The 15,610-nt window shown below is 34.4% G+C and overlaps 1 protein-coding gene across 1 annotated transcript in view; it reads left to right on the plus strand.

Annotated features, from left to right (window-relative positions):
- Window positions 1–15,610, plus strand: part of LOC110583575 (pleckstrin homology domain interacting protein) — a 132,964-nt gene that overhangs the window by 778 nt on the left and 116,576 nt on the right. The window contains exons 3-5 of the mRNA XM_044917665.1: window positions 110–192; window positions 14,249–14,399; window positions 14,487–14,585. Of these exons, the coding sequence (XP_044773600.1) occupies window positions 110–192; window positions 14,249–14,399; window positions 14,487–14,585 (333 nt within the window). The remainder of the gene's footprint in view (window positions 1–109; window positions 193–14,248; window positions 14,400–14,486; window positions 14,586–15,610) is intronic.

Consider the following 15,610-nt stretch of genomic DNA (forward strand, 5'->3'; position numbering starts at 1 on the left):
CCGCGCCCCGCGCCCCAGCGGCGGCGCGGGGCGCGGGGCTCGGGGTCCCCGCCGGGGCGCGGGGCGGGCGGGGGAGGGGAGCGGGCGGGCCGGGGCTGGGGGCCGGGCTCACGGGGCGTCCTCTCCCCGCAGCTGCTGCCCCGCCGCACCGACTGGACCGGGAAGGAGCATCCCAGGACCTACCAGAATCTGGTGAGACATTCACGTCGCGGAGCAAAGAAACTTTTCCCCGAGTCGAATAAAAATTGAATTTCCCGCAATTTTTTACAGAGACAAAAACTTGGCCCCAGAGCGTGAAAGCTCCAAAGGCCACGGGGAGGGTTGGGAGGCCGTCGCGGGGGCTTCGGGGGGCAGTGGTCGGGGGGACCCGCACCCCGAGGCCGCAGGGGCTGCCGACAATTTATTTGTGATATTTTGTTAATGTGCTAGAAATAAAGATACGTCATGAGTGTTGTGCAGTGCAAGGCCGGAGGAGGAGGGGCCGGCGCGCGCGTCCGTGCGGGCGCGGGGGCGCGCGCGAGGCGGCGGCAGCGGGAGCGGCGCGAGGGAGGAGGGCGCGCTTGCTCGCTCGCTCGCTCGCTCGCTCGCTCGCTCTGCACGCGCGGTCGGCTCGGCTTTCTCCTGCCCCACACAATAGCTGGTGACTAACTGCTCCGAAGTGGCATTAGCATTTCACAAGCAGGCTATTCAGCCGCAGCGGAACCGTAGCAAGGCGTTATTTTTTTTCTCTCTCGATTCTTTTGCTTTCCTTAAATTCAGAGCTACGGTTTTTGTTTGAGGGTTTCAGTTGGCCAGAGGCTCATCTTGCTTTTACCAAAACACATTCGCAGAAGTGCAAAAGCCTGTAACACTCTAAAAGCCAGAAGTTTAACAGACTTTTTCTAATTTTGCTAATTCTTGTGTTATTCCGCTTTTTCAGTTAAAAACTATTACTGGAGGCCACTGAAAAGTTTTGATTTTTATCCTTATATTTATTGTGGTACGGAATCTGGCAAGTAAAAGTTTTTCAGCTTATATTGGGATATATTTTGTTTAATAGCATGAAAAATACCGGTTTCTTAATTTTGTGGGTTTTCAAAGTGAATATGTTTAGTAATTTCTAAAAATTGTCTTCTGAAAGTGGACCTATTAAGTATTGTGACTGGAAAGGTAACGTATTTGTATTCGGTTGTTATATTTTCCATATTCTGTCTTCCAAACTGATTTAGGTTGTATGAATATGGGTGTGTTGGGCAGTTAGAGCAGTCGCACGGCCAGGGGACTGGGGGCGGGGGGGGGGGGGGGGCTTAATCTGTGCAGTGCAACTGATTCAGAACTGATGTTTTGAGGTAGTTATAACGAGTGATGTTACTTCATGAAGGCTTGTGAAATGATTAGGAAGTTTCAGCTACTTCAGAATTGAATGTGAGGTGAAGGCATGACGTGATTTTGATGAGTTTTGTTTTCATTTGGATGTAGAACATCTAACTTTTGGATCTGAATCTCTTATGATTTACTCTAAGTTGTTAAGTTCCCACAGATGTTGAAATGAGGGCAACTTACGTTTAGGAAATTTAATGGAAACTTAACAGTGTATATGTTTACAACTTTGTTAGTTTTCAAGTAGTAATTGAGGCTAGTTTCATTTAATATTTTGCTACAGTGAATGATTTGGGGGGGCGTGTAAATATTTGACAAAATCCCTAAGTGGATTCCACGTCTTCCTTATTTGAAAAAAAATTAAAGGAGATTATAATATTCTGTTTTTAAGAATCGGGCAGATTTTATAAAACTTTTTTTGCATTTCTTTTTACAAAACTCATCCTTGCATCTCATAAAAACCCACAAACCCCTGTCACTGAAGATTGCTGTGTTTTCTTACCTTGGAAACTCTTAGTGATAATATATTTTTAAAAATGAAACAGCTGATGGTGTCTTTCCAAATTATGGGAATGTCTGATGCTTGTAAGAATATCATTTTGTTTTCTCTAGTAAAAACAGGGGTACCAATGTTCATTTTTAATTTTGGGGGGAGGGTTTCTTATCTCTCAGATATTAATAAAATGAATTTATATTCCCTGTCTCTTTATCAGAATTGGGACAGTAAGTGGTGTCTTCATTAGTGTTGTTATGTTTTCAAAATCCACTTATTTTGCATGGAAGTGGATTTTCTTGTTTGGAGTGTTTTCATCTTCTTACCGGAATAGTCGTGTTGGCGTACTCATGAGACGGTTAAGAATTCTCGGTAAAATTTGGAGTTCTCTGGTTCATTTTCTCTTTTTATTCATTTAGCATATTAGTCAATCTGTACCTACTGGATACCAGACACCTTTTGGAGACTTTTATATCCATCAAACTATATATCTAGGTGTGTGGGTATTCGGTTTAACTTTGACTTTTTGAGAATCAAACATTTTGGAACACCAGGTATCTGAGCACATTTTTGTTTAATAGTAGGATCTTGAAATTTTATGCCTAGGTAAGCACATGCAAAATCTCTTGTATAGTGTTCTCTATTATCTTAATTCATTCTTATGATCTAGAAAACATTTAAGTTGCCTTCAGTTGAACTTGAATTTACTTAACATTGGTTTTAAGTTTATTTTGATGAGTTAAACGAAAATAACTATTGTTTGTGGTTTCAGTAGTGTCTACCTATACCTGGAAATTTGTTGCTACATTAACTGATAAATTGAATAATATTTTAAATGGAAGAATTTATATATCAGATTGACATTTCTCGAAAAACCTCAAATTACAGCTATTTAAGATGGTGTATAGTATTTGTACTTGGGAGGTTAAAAACAAGCATAGATCAGTGTTTGTACTCAGCCTACAAATAAAATCACAGTGATTGAGTTTTGATCAAGAGGAAAGTAGAGTTTTAAGAGTAGTTTTAAAGGTTTACAGCTAAAAAAAAAGATGTGCTTATTTCAGGTGTGATTGAAAAAGTTATGATAAAACATGATTATATTACCATCTAAAGATTTAAAACATTTTTAACCGTCAGCAGAATTTGATAGGAAGTTGAGTGGTTTTTTTCTTTTTTATGGTGTGTGTTTAATCAGATTTTATATTTTTAAATATAGGTTGATTTTAAAACAGGATATATTATAAGCTTTCATTAGAATTCTAATTTTTTAAAAGGAGCCATGCATTGGTGGCAAACTTTGTTTAGAACAGGAAAACTCGACTAATTTTTGGACCAAAGAGAAAGCTTTGTCATTTATTTCTGTTTGATAGTGGAATTGGTTGGTTTATTATTGAATAGTGGTTATTAGTTGGTTTTGCTATCTAGTTGTCAACTTACTTAGAGGTGATTGTGTGCTTATGAGGCAGAATTTTTAAACATTTTTACCAAATTTAGAATTCTGATTACATTTCTTACTTACAGGGCTTTTTTTTTTTTTTTTTTTGAACTGGGTTCATGTTTTGCTAATCTGTTAAAATGATGTAATTCTTATTTTAATTTTTGTAGCAGTATTTGGTTTTCTTAAAATCATTCCACTTATTAGAAATCTTTCTGTTCAAGTGAAGGACTGGGAGTCAGGAGATAGGGATTGTGATTTTTAGCCCTGCAAACAGTCAGGCCTGCAGGTTACCTCAAGCAAGTCATGGAATTTCTCTGGGCCCGAGTTACCTCATTTGTAAAATAAGTGAATTAAAATTTTTCTAATCTGAAAACCTGATTTTGAACTAGAAATAGTGAAAACTTGTCTCTAAAAACTCAACTCTTTCATTTTGTTGTTGATTATCCAAAACACAAAAAAATAGATATGGAGAAAACATGCAGAGTAGAAAATTGTATAAATGCTTTTTATAGTGCCATTCTTAGGTTGTAATATCATATCTTCTTAGAGATAGATGAATATTTTTGAGACACTAACCACATTGTAGACTACCTCTTTATTCTGTAATTAGTATGTATTTCTCCATGGTTTAAGTACTAGTTTTCATAAATTATTGCTGGGCTTAAATTCAAAGAATAAGAACCATGAATAGGATATACTTAAGTATATCTTAAGTGTGCATGTATTTAGAGTATGCTGATTAATGTGAAAGTTAGGGGACACGTTTTAGGGGAAAAAACACGTTTTTGAATGAGGTATTGCTGTCCTATATTAAAGATAATACGGTGTTTTTAAAACCTAACTGGTATAATTTTGGGAGTGGGGGTGACAAATAATGAAGTGAATGTGCCTAATACAGTTACTGTTTCCTTTTTTAATAGAGTATCAGTAAAATGGTAAGCTCAGCTTGGTAGTCTCTAAGAGAGGGCTTTAATATCTCAGTAATCCTTATAATGAACAATACATTATGTGTTAGGGAAATGTTACATGCTAAATGGCTGAAATGGGCAAAACTTCATCTTTTCTTACCCATACAGTTGTTCTATTGGTATATGCCATTATTACAGAAGTTTGAGGCATTTACAAAGATTTTTAAATGGAATAAGTACCTGTTAAATTCTTTATACTCCTGAATAATTGTAAAGTGGCTTTGAACATAAGGGGGAGTTGGATTATCCCATCCCCAACTACACAATAGTATTTTTTTTTTTTTTAAGATTTTATTTATTCATTTGAGACACAGAGATACAGAGAGAGAGAGAGAAAGCATGAGCAGGGAGAGAGGCAGAGGCAGAGGCAGAAGCAGGCTCCCCGCCAAGCCGGGAGCCCGACGTGGGGCTCGATCCCAGGACCCCGGGATCATGACCCGAGCTGAAGGCGGACGCTTAACCATCTGAGCCACCCAGGCGCCCCCACAATAGTATTTTATATGACTGTTTTGAGGCAGAATAGTACTGCTGGAGTCTGTTCCCCAGTCTGTAAAATGGGCTAATAAGAGCGCCTATTTTGTAGGATTCTGTGAGTGATAACTGGCACTTCAGAAGCACTATGTAAGGGTTTGTGTTGCTATTATCAGAACTTTAGTCATGGTAGTAGTTTCCAGTTATTGCTTTATTAATGCATGAAAGTTTAAGAAAAACAGTTTTATTCCAGAAACAAGTGTGCATAATTTTCTGAACATAGCAGCTACAGTGTAAAAAAGACTGCTTTAAACTTTCAGAAGATACTGTCAGTATAATTATGTTGTAGATCCAAGATGAAATAAGTAAGCCTAAGATATAAAGAAAAAAGTATAATACCAAAAATAAATAATTTTTAAAGCATTGTGGATAGAATTCTAGAAAAGTTTTGGTTGTCTGTATAGTGATTCTGTGACTGTTTTTGTGGACCAATTAACATTAAGAAATGTTTGGGTGGTTGAAATCTCCAAAATTGATTAGAGAATATATGAAGGTTTTGTATCTTTTGGTAATCAGATGACATTTAGGAATATGTGAATGGAGCTTGGCTGTTGCTTCTGTCTCCTTCTGTTCAGAGATTTGTGTAATTTTAAACTCTTCACGATAGTTTGTATTTTTGAAATTGTCAGAGAGGAGATGTTTTGTCAGTCTGGCTTAAAAATGTATATTTTAAACAGCTTAATAGAGACTTTTTGAATTAATCTTTAAGTGAGGACTAGGTTAAATAAATCCTGTGAATGCCAATTTTTTAATCCACTCAAAATTTGTCAGACCACAAGTTTTTGGTTTTTTTAATCTAGAAACTCCTTCTCTTGTCTACTGAAGTCGTTTTCCTTTTTCCCAAATTTTGTAGTTATCTATCATGTCACGACAGAATTTTAACAAATAAAATTGTATCCTAGACAACTTGTCCTGGACAAGAAATACTAGACAGGTTCATTTTATTGTTTACATTTCTGAATTCACAGGAAAGTATCTGTAATACTAAGCAAAGCGGAAGTTAACAGTGTACTAAGTGTATTCATTTTGATGAACTTTAATTGAATTCAAGAAAGTCAGGTATTAAAATGAGTATTTTTCTTTTTTGTTTTTTGTTTTTTCATTTTGAGTGTATTTTTCTTTTAAGATACTTAAGTTGCTTTTGTAATTACATCTAAAAGTAATAAAGGCTGTAATATAATAGGAACCAAATTTAAAATTTTAGAAATAAATTTAAAATGTGTAAAGATCAATTTTTATTTTGTGAGAAGACATGGGTACAATTATGAGTAATTTGTGAAAATTAATAATTTTGGAATGAATAAATATGTTACTGAGCATATGGAATATAGAAAATTTAAGTATTTAGATTGGAGAAAATGATAATACTGCTTTTCTCTATGGAATTTGAGAATTCAGTGTGCTAAAAAAATCAAAGTTATGATATAGAAGAGTGACATATGTAAGTGAGAACCTTTGGTCACTACAGAGAAGGCAGTCATCAAGTGTGAAGCAGGTCCAGCTTTATTTGCCTTACATACACGGAAGCAGCCCATTTGAGCTCAAGGATTACAGATAAGGAAAAGGATGGTTGGTTGGAGGAGAATTTTTTGATACTAAGAAAATGTAGTTAGCAACATGATCTAATGCACCTCCTGTTAAGTTAAAACCAAATTGTAAAAGGAATGAGATTTGTAGTATAAAACTTGGGTTATTTATGGTAGCATGGATAATGGCAGCCTACTGCCAAGGAAGCAGGTAAAGAATCCGTGTATTCTAAGACTCCAGATGGCCTATGGTCATGGCAGCATGACCCATTTGGTCTCTCTCAGGGATAGAGAACAGGCACATAGCCTCTCTTGGCAGAGGTTATAGTATAAATGCAAGAAATACTTACCGTGTGTCATTTGATTGTGTTAGATTTTGGGTGAGGAAAAAGTAAATTCTAAGCAACTTGGAGAAATACTCATTTTTAAAAACAACTTCACTGCCATTGTATGTGTGGTATTAGTTATTTCGAGTGCAGTGTTTGAAACCGAAACATTACTAAAAATGAAACTGGTCGTTCTCTTAAGAGTATTTATATTGGCATTTTAAGAATAAACAGTTTTAAGAATTTTCCATCTTTAAATTGATAGACAATAATTTTGCCAACAGAATCTCATATTTGAATTTTATATTTTAGTAAATGTTTTAAAGAGGATTTCTTACTGCACAAATTTTGCTAAGAAAGTATGATTTGATTTAAAAACAAAACTTCAGAATGTGTTTTAAAAAGTTAAATTTTGTTATTTTGTAGTGTTTTAAATTAATTTTTATAGAGCATCTTTTGTGGTTCGTGGAAACCTAAATTTGGAATAAAGTGGGTTTTTTTTTTTTTTAAAGATTTTATTTGAGATAGAGAGCAAGCAAGAGAGCACGAGTGGGGGGAGGGGCAGAGGGAGAGGGAGAAGCAGGCCCTCTGCTGAGCAGGGAGCCCGACCCCCAGCTGAAGACAGATGCTTAACCCACTGAGCCACCCAGGTGCCTTTTTTTTTTTAGCAAAATATAGTCAGGTTGTGATGAATAAAATCTGGAAGAGCACTGTGTATATTCTTTAAAAGACACATTTGTATTGATAATATTAGCTGAATTATTATCTAAATGAATTCTTAGGTGGTTGACTAAATTGTGAATAGACGACAGTCTTTCAAGCATGTTTATTGACAATTAAGAGTAAATAAACCATCAAGATTAACTTTGACAATAAGATTCTATATAAATTTTATTATACTTTTAATTACAAAGAAGTCATAGGCATGTAAGAGTCCTTCTGAGAATAGTAAGATTAGAGGTTGTTGACTTGAAAAAGGGTTATGTAGGTCCTATTAAGTTTGTAATTTTAAGACTTGCGTGACAGTGGGGTAGGGACTAAAGTTTTGAGAAGGAAACTGTAATGTAATGAAAATAACAGTAACCTTGGAATCATGACACCTGGGCTTGAATACTAATTTCTCCTACTTTCTAAATGTATGACTTCGGAGAACCTGTAACCTTTGGACTTCAGTTTTCTTTACTTGTGAAATGGGAAAAATACTTAACCTTATTTGCTAGTGAAGATAAATTTTGAGAATACTTGGCACAAAGTAAGTATTGCGTTAATTTTTCTATGTAGAAAGCTATTAAAGTTTTTTTAAAAATGCCCAGAAAATGTAAACTTGCTTTTAAAGATTGTAGATGTAATTTAACGTATACTTTGTAATGATGATAACCGATTTATAATTACAAGTTGAAAGTTTTGAGAATTTGAGATCTGGTTTTAAAAATAGGCTTAGAAATGACTAATAGCAAATAGGGTTTTTTAAGCTTGTGATTTTGTTTATATGTTAGGATAGTTGTAAAAATAACTGTATTCCATTAAGCTGACTTTTTAGAACTCAACTATAGTGGAGAGCAGAAGTAACTAGCCTTTCAGATCTGAAAAAATTTAGAAAACAGATGTGAAAAACTGACATTTTTAGAACCAATCAGGTGTTCAGGACATAGTAGTGCCAGATATTTGGTGGATCTTATTTTCATAGGGACTTCTTAATTATATGCTGAAAGAAGGACTGGAGTTTCTAGATCGTACAGGTAAATCAAGTAGTTTAATGAATTACATTGCTCTAACCTCATTTTGGAAAGGTCCTTAAAAAGATTTCCAAAATGTTTTTTCCCTGTGTAGGTCTAGAAAGATTTTCAACATGAAAGAGCAACATGTAGTATGTAATATGGAGTATAATTAAAGTGACCGCCAACTCATATGTTACCTACTGTGATTACCCCCCAAGGTGGTGACTTGGCAGTCTCAATCTTGTAGATGAGGACATTGAGTAGTAGAGTAAATGTTTTCCCTGCACTCAGCAAGATTAAACCTAGACTGTTTGACTTTAGAGCTCTCAAACTACTGACCTTTTCTTTAAAAATTGAGTAGAGTTCTTAATGACAGTATGTCTGGTAGAATGCAGTGGCTTCCAGATTTTTTATATTTTCTTCCCACTGATAAAATTTACCTTTTAATGATAATTTCCATTGACAGTGGCAAAATTTTCTTGGCTGGGAAGAACCGCTGTTTATATGAAGTAGCATAGCAAGCAGAAGCAGATTGTTTTAACTAAAGATGCAGGAAAATAAACTACTCAAAAGAGCTCAGTCTTTTCTTGTTCCTTCCTTGCTATGCCATCAGAGTTTGCATCCATAAAGCAGGCTCTTGTATCTTGAGTGGGAGAGAAGATGAAATGTTTATGAAAATTTTAAAAATGGAGCACAGCTGATAAATAATGCATTCTTACTTTTTAAGAATAGTAATCATGAATTTTATGGTATTAATCCCTTGGTTGTTTAATCTGTTTATACCTTCTGACTTTAAGAGTTTAAAATTTTAATCTTAGAAATACTGAGAAAAGTAGGGTTGATCACATTGATTTCCTTTAGCCATTGTGGGAGAGAATATTTAGGATTGTCACCCTATTATTGTAGTTTTATTTTCTATCCTTAGTTTCCTATAGGTATCCTTTACCTATAGGAATTTGTGCTTTTATGCTAGTTTGCTTAATCGTGAAAGTGAACTTCAGAATGTTTCTTCTTGTCTCACTTTAATGTCTGTGTTGAAAACTACTCAAAATGTCTTTTTTTAGATTACTTCAATATTGAAATAATACATATATATTTGAGGCAATAGGTACTATGGGCAGTGTGAATGAGGGCTGGAGTTACACTGTCTTGGTTTGAGTCTTATCTCCACCATCCACTAAATGTGTGTGATCTTGGGAACCTTGTTTTATCTTACTGTACAGTAATTTATTAATGGAAATAATAGTTCAAATCTCTTAGGGTTGTTAATAAGCTGAACTTTTATATGTATAACTTACTACACTTACCATAAGGCTTAGCATTTAGAGTGCAGTCAATATGTGTTAGCTATGATAGTGTTGTTAAGATTTATCACAGTTAACTTTATAATTTGGTCATACTTTTTATGTGTTGAATATCTTAAGAAATTTAAAGCAGCACTGGTCGTGGAAAGTAATTGGTATATTAGAATCGAGAATGTTGTTTTGTTTTTCCAAATGATAGTGTACAAACAGTTACCGAGAATCCAGATTTCAGATGTTTTGGATAAAGGATTTTATTACAGTATCACTTCTGATTTCCCTTTTAATTTTCATTTCCTTTTAGCTATTTATTAGTATAAATAAATAAAGTCCATTTAAACTAAAAATCTTAAGTTATTAAAGATACAGTGTTACTCCTTTGGAAATTAACCATATATGTATAGCCATAAATGAACATTTTAATTTTTTTGAACCGTATTAATTTCTTAAAATTTTTGCCTTTACATTTTATTGACCATAGTGACCTGGATTAATATTCATTAAGAAAAATGTTTTAAAAAGGTAGTAAAAGAAAGTTGTCATTGTTTTTTTTTAAAAGTGCGTATTGGGTGGATGGGTGGGTGGATAGGTGTGTGTGTGTATATGAATGTATGTATGTGATGCAGCTAGAACCAAAAAAAGACACAGTCCTTAATCTCTTCTAGTTAATGGTGAAGTTGAGAAGAAAAGCATTAAATTATTGAACTTTTAAATGTGTAATCATAGACTGGTACATGATAAGGAAAAGTCACCAAGAGCATGCAGCCAAGACAATACACTTAGACTGGTAAAGTAAAGGGAAACAAAGGAGGTTACATTGGAGGGAAGATCTGAAGCACATAAAAGAGTTGTTTGGGCAAGGAGATGTGGGGAAATGTGGAGTGTGCCACATGGGAAAAGCCTAACAGGAGAGAGTACAGGTAACCTGAGGGAAGACCAATGTCTAAATGTGGAAAGTGGGGGCTGGAGCGTGTAGGGTTGGGAATGTGCCATATGGAGCAAAGAAATATGAGTGGATCATACGTGCCTTTCAGGATTTGTAGATCCATGTTAAGGAGTTGGATGGCCAAAGAGCAAGGAAAGTCTCTGAAGTGTTTTAAGTAGGGATGACTTGACCAGATAAAGGTTTTAGAAAGAGCATTATGATTGCAATATAGAGAACAGATTTGGAATAGAAGAGATTATAGAATAGAATGAGGTGTAGGAGGCATGAGTGGATGTGGGAAAGATGGGAGTTTATTGCAAAGATGATTTGAAATTGGGTCATTGTTATGGAGATAGAGTTTAAGAATAGGAGGAGAAAATCAGTTGAGCTTGGTGACTACTTGGGTGTTAAAAGAATGAGGTGGAAGGGAGGAATAGGCAGTATAAAAAAAATGTGACTTCTTGGTTTGAGGCTGGATGGATGGTGTTTGTCAAGGTAGGAAACATTTTGGGAGGGGGGGTGTTGACATGAGGATCATGAGTTCATTTTTGCATATGTTGAGTTGAGGTTTTGGGACTCCAAAGAGAGATGTCTTAAGGAAGTTTGATATGCAGGTGTAGACTATAGATACAAATTTGGGAATCATTGGTATAATAAGTTCAAGGAAAGAATATTGAGTGAGAAGAAATAAAGTGTGGAACTGAGCTCTGGGATCCTAGACCTTAAGAACTTCACCATTTAATGACTAGATAGAAAAGGAAGAATCAGTAGTTACTGCATGCATATTGTCATGTGTTCACTTCTCTAACAAACACTTAACTACAAGTACTATATTAGATCCTGGGTCGACAGGTAAACAAGATCTAATCCCCTGTCTTCTAATATAGGTCATGGACAAGTAAATTGGCAATCTTAGGATACTGCAGGGGTCTTAGGAACCTCCAAAACAGGGCAAGACAGAGTTAGGGCATGTATGTGTGTTTTTTGGAGGAAGAGGATCGTAACTATCATTAGATTCCCACTGAGATCTAGATATGAGCAACTAATATGATAAAAGTACTACAGAGCACTGATGAGTGGGGTAAAAGAACGTTTTGGGAAGGAGTATAATGTGCTATGGAAATGAAATGATAGAGTGTCCAAAAAGAAAGGGTTTAAGTGTTGTAATAGGTCATGGAGGGCGGTGAGGTATAGACTGAGACATGAAGGAGAATGAGATGGGGAGGTGGATGGGTAAGAAAAGATTTCCAGCAGAGGGATCAGCTTATATAAAGTCTCATAAGCCAGAAAGCCTGAGGATTTTAAGAACTAAAAGTATCTTTTCTAACTTTAAAGTGAAAGTCGATTTTGAAAAATATACTAAATCACCAAGGAAAGATTCTGAAAAAGTGGATTCATAATATTTTTGAATTCTTCAATAAGGATTTTCAGCTGAAATGTATTTTGCAAAAAGCCTCTAAAACAGGATAATCACAAAACTAAAGTTAATAAGTAATGAACTTTATGGTTAAAGTAAAATTTTTGAAAGCAATTTAGATCAATGTAAAGAAATTACATTAGAATAATTATATACAGTTTAGAACTGGAAGGGACCCTATAAATATTGTAGATGTTTTCCTTTAAATTTTATTTTTAAGTAAATTATTTTAGGGAAGATTAGAGAAAAGTATAAATACAATTTTAAAAATTCCTATTTTGGTATATTTTATTCTAAATGTGTTTTTGCTTAGCTAATCATACTAGTGTTTGAAAGAGTATGTTTTGAGTCAAGATGATATTAGGGGGAAAGGGAATCTGTAGCTTCACAAATTTGGAATATTGCATTAAACAAAATCAAATAGATTTATCTCAAGATTTTTCAGAGACACATAATACAATTGTACAATACAATTTGTATTAGAACATCTTTTCTAAACAATTCATTCCAGTAATACTTACTACTATATGCCACACTCTATTATTTTAAATTATCAGTGTGGCAGTATGGCTTCGTATTATCTCCATGACAGGAATGTATTATTATAAAAAGTAAGGTTGGTTTCTCTTAACTGACTTCAGCTTAGAAGGATGAATATTAGCTAACTTTTTAAAAATACCTTTCATGTTCTTCTATCGGTAGAGTATAACAGATACTGCAAGATGGAATGAAATGATTTAACCCTTTACTTCCCTCCGCAAATCAATCTTATAAGGAATTCATATTAAAATTGCCATTACTATGTGAACTTGAGGAGCACTTCTCAAACACTTGGCCTTAGAACCCCTTTATATTAATAAAAATTATTGAATTTTTGTTTACATGGATTATAATCGTTTTGTATTTATCATTTAAAAATTAAAGCATTTTTAAAATATTTATTTAAATAAAAAAACTCATTACATAACATTTTTTGTAGCAATTATTTTCCAAAACAAATTTATGAAGAGTGGCGTTGTTTTACATTTTGGGAAACGTTTAATGTCTGGCTAAATAGAGAGATTCTTATATCTGCTGCCTTATTCAGTCTTTTGTGATATCACATGTCAGGTGGCCCCCTGAAAAATTCACTCATGAAAGAGTGAAAAAGCAAAATAACATTTTAGTATTATTCATGATTTTTACCTCAGGAACCTCCAGGGGTTCCCAGAACTCACTTTGAGAACAGTTGAACTATAATATTTAGGTAGTATATTGAGAAATTTTTTATAACTTGATAATCTAACTATAAAGCGATAAAATACTTTTTTCCTTTAATTCTCTTTAGATTCTTTGAAAAGAATTTCAGGATGGATAATAAAAATACTAGAATTTCATATCTTGCTTTCAAATGCTAGCATAAATTGTGTTTGAAGTTTTTCCAAAAGTGCCCAAACTTTTCGTAGTAGGTAGATTTATTTTATAGTTAAACTTATTTAAATTAATAGTTGGAATTTCACCTTTCTAAGGTTTTTTGTGAATAAATTACAAAATTCTTCATAGAGGTTATGTGTTTTGGTTTTTTTTTTTTAAAGGTTTTATTTATTTATTTGACAGAGAGCACAAGTAGGCAGAGCAGCAGGCAGAGGGAGAGGGAGAAGCAGACTCCTCACCAAGCAGGGAGCCCGATGTGGGGCTCGATCCCAGGACCCTGGGATCATGATCTGAGTTGAAGGCAGCCGCTTAACCAACTGAGCCACCCAGGCCCCCCTATATAAGTGTTTTTAAATTTTGTGATGAGAACATGAACTATCAAGGTTTTTTTTTATCCTTAATTATTCTGGAGATATTCTTTGTAAGGTAAAAGATCCAAAATACTCATTATGTTTTATAGTTGGATGACTTTTTTGTTTGAAGTTTTTGAAAATGAAAATGTTCAACTACAACAAAATCATTTTAGGTTATAATGCTGTATATTCTTTTTTTTGTTCAGTATTTGCATTGACTAGAATCTGCTAATTTATAACTTGGCTATATTTAGTTACATTAATTCTTTAGCAGTTTTTCTCCTCAGTGAATTAAATGGATAACTATTTTATTCTGTGAGTCAAGTGGTTGCACAGAATAAACATGAACTTTTACCCCAAGTAAAATGAAATGTTGACTAGCCAGAACAAATTACTCTATTTTTTAAAATATATTTTATTTATTATAAAGAACTATATCATCTTATTTAGCAAGTATTTTATATGTCTTTCACATAATAGGTGAAGTATTACAGACATTTAGCACCTGATCACTTGCTGCAAATATGTCATCGGCTAGGACCTCTTCTTGAACAAGAAATTCCACAAAGCGTTCCTGGAGTACAAACTTTATTAGGAGCTGGAAGACAGTCCTTGCTACGCACAAATAAAAGTATGAAAAATTTCTAATAGGATTTAGACATTCTTTTTTGTGTGTGTGTCCTATTTTTGGATCCATAAAAATATGTGTATTTAATAGGCTGCAAGCATGTTGTGTGGAAAGGATCTGCTCTGGCTGCATTGCATTGTGGAAGACCACCCGAGTCACCAATTAACTATGGTAGCCCACCCAGCATTGGTGAGTTGTTTGAGTTCATTACCAAGTTGATATCCTCTTGGTAAAGAGCTTTTGAAAATAAAAATGTTTTAGTTACTTAAAAAGAACTTCATATTCTGTGCATTAGCATTCAAAGAGGAAGAAGCTATCACATATTTTTTACTATGTCAGTAATCTTAATAGTGAAGAAGTCATAATGTGTAATTATGGATTGTACATATTGTATGAAATGTAGACTAACTAGCTCATTGATATATTACTTTTACAAAAAATGTTTCCTAAAATATATTAGATTGATTTTTGTGGGCGACTGTATATCGTATTACAGATTAGTTATAATGGTGGAAAACAAAAATAGTTTGGTTATTTTTTTTTATAAAGCAGTGCTTTTTTTTGCCTTTAAAATTTCAAAGGAAAACTGAGGCAGATAGGTCTTCCTCTTGAAATGTCTCCTAGATTCATTCCTTTATCTCTTCTACTACCAGGCCCTTCTCTTACCTGGATTGCTGTACCATCTTCCAAACTAATCTTCTTGCTTTCAGTGTCTTCTCCCTCTTTCTCTTCCAGGTCATACTTATAACACTGTAATATTAATCTTATTTAATTCTACCTTTGTTCTGTTGTTGTTCTGCTCAAGTAAAAAGAGGTTAAGATATTTTAATGGTGTCATACTTCCTCTCGCATCAGTCTAAACTTTTAATCTTCAGAAACTTTCATATTTTGGTCGTAGCCTCTTCTCCCACCCCCACTCTTTTGCCTACCTAGGATTGTTACTCTCCTTCTTCCACCTATCCAAATCCTATTTATTTCTTCTTTTTCTGGATAGTTATTATACTGATCATCAACATTACAGTTTTGCCTTTTGCTTAGTATAGCGTACCTTTTCTCATTGTTTTACTTTTAACCTTTTTCTGTCTTTTTATTTTCCATATCTCTTAAAAATAGCATAGAAGTGGCTTTTTAAAAATACAGTATGGCAGTCTTTGTATTGTGTAGGACATTTTGTCCTATACATATAATTATTGGTAGGTGTGGGTTTAAATCTC

Source organism: Neomonachus schauinslandi, chromosome 8 (assembly GCF_002201575.2).
Source record: "Neomonachus schauinslandi chromosome 8, ASM220157v2, whole genome shotgun sequence".
Lineage (NCBI taxonomy): Eukaryota > Metazoa > Chordata > Mammalia > Carnivora > Phocidae > Neomonachus > Neomonachus schauinslandi.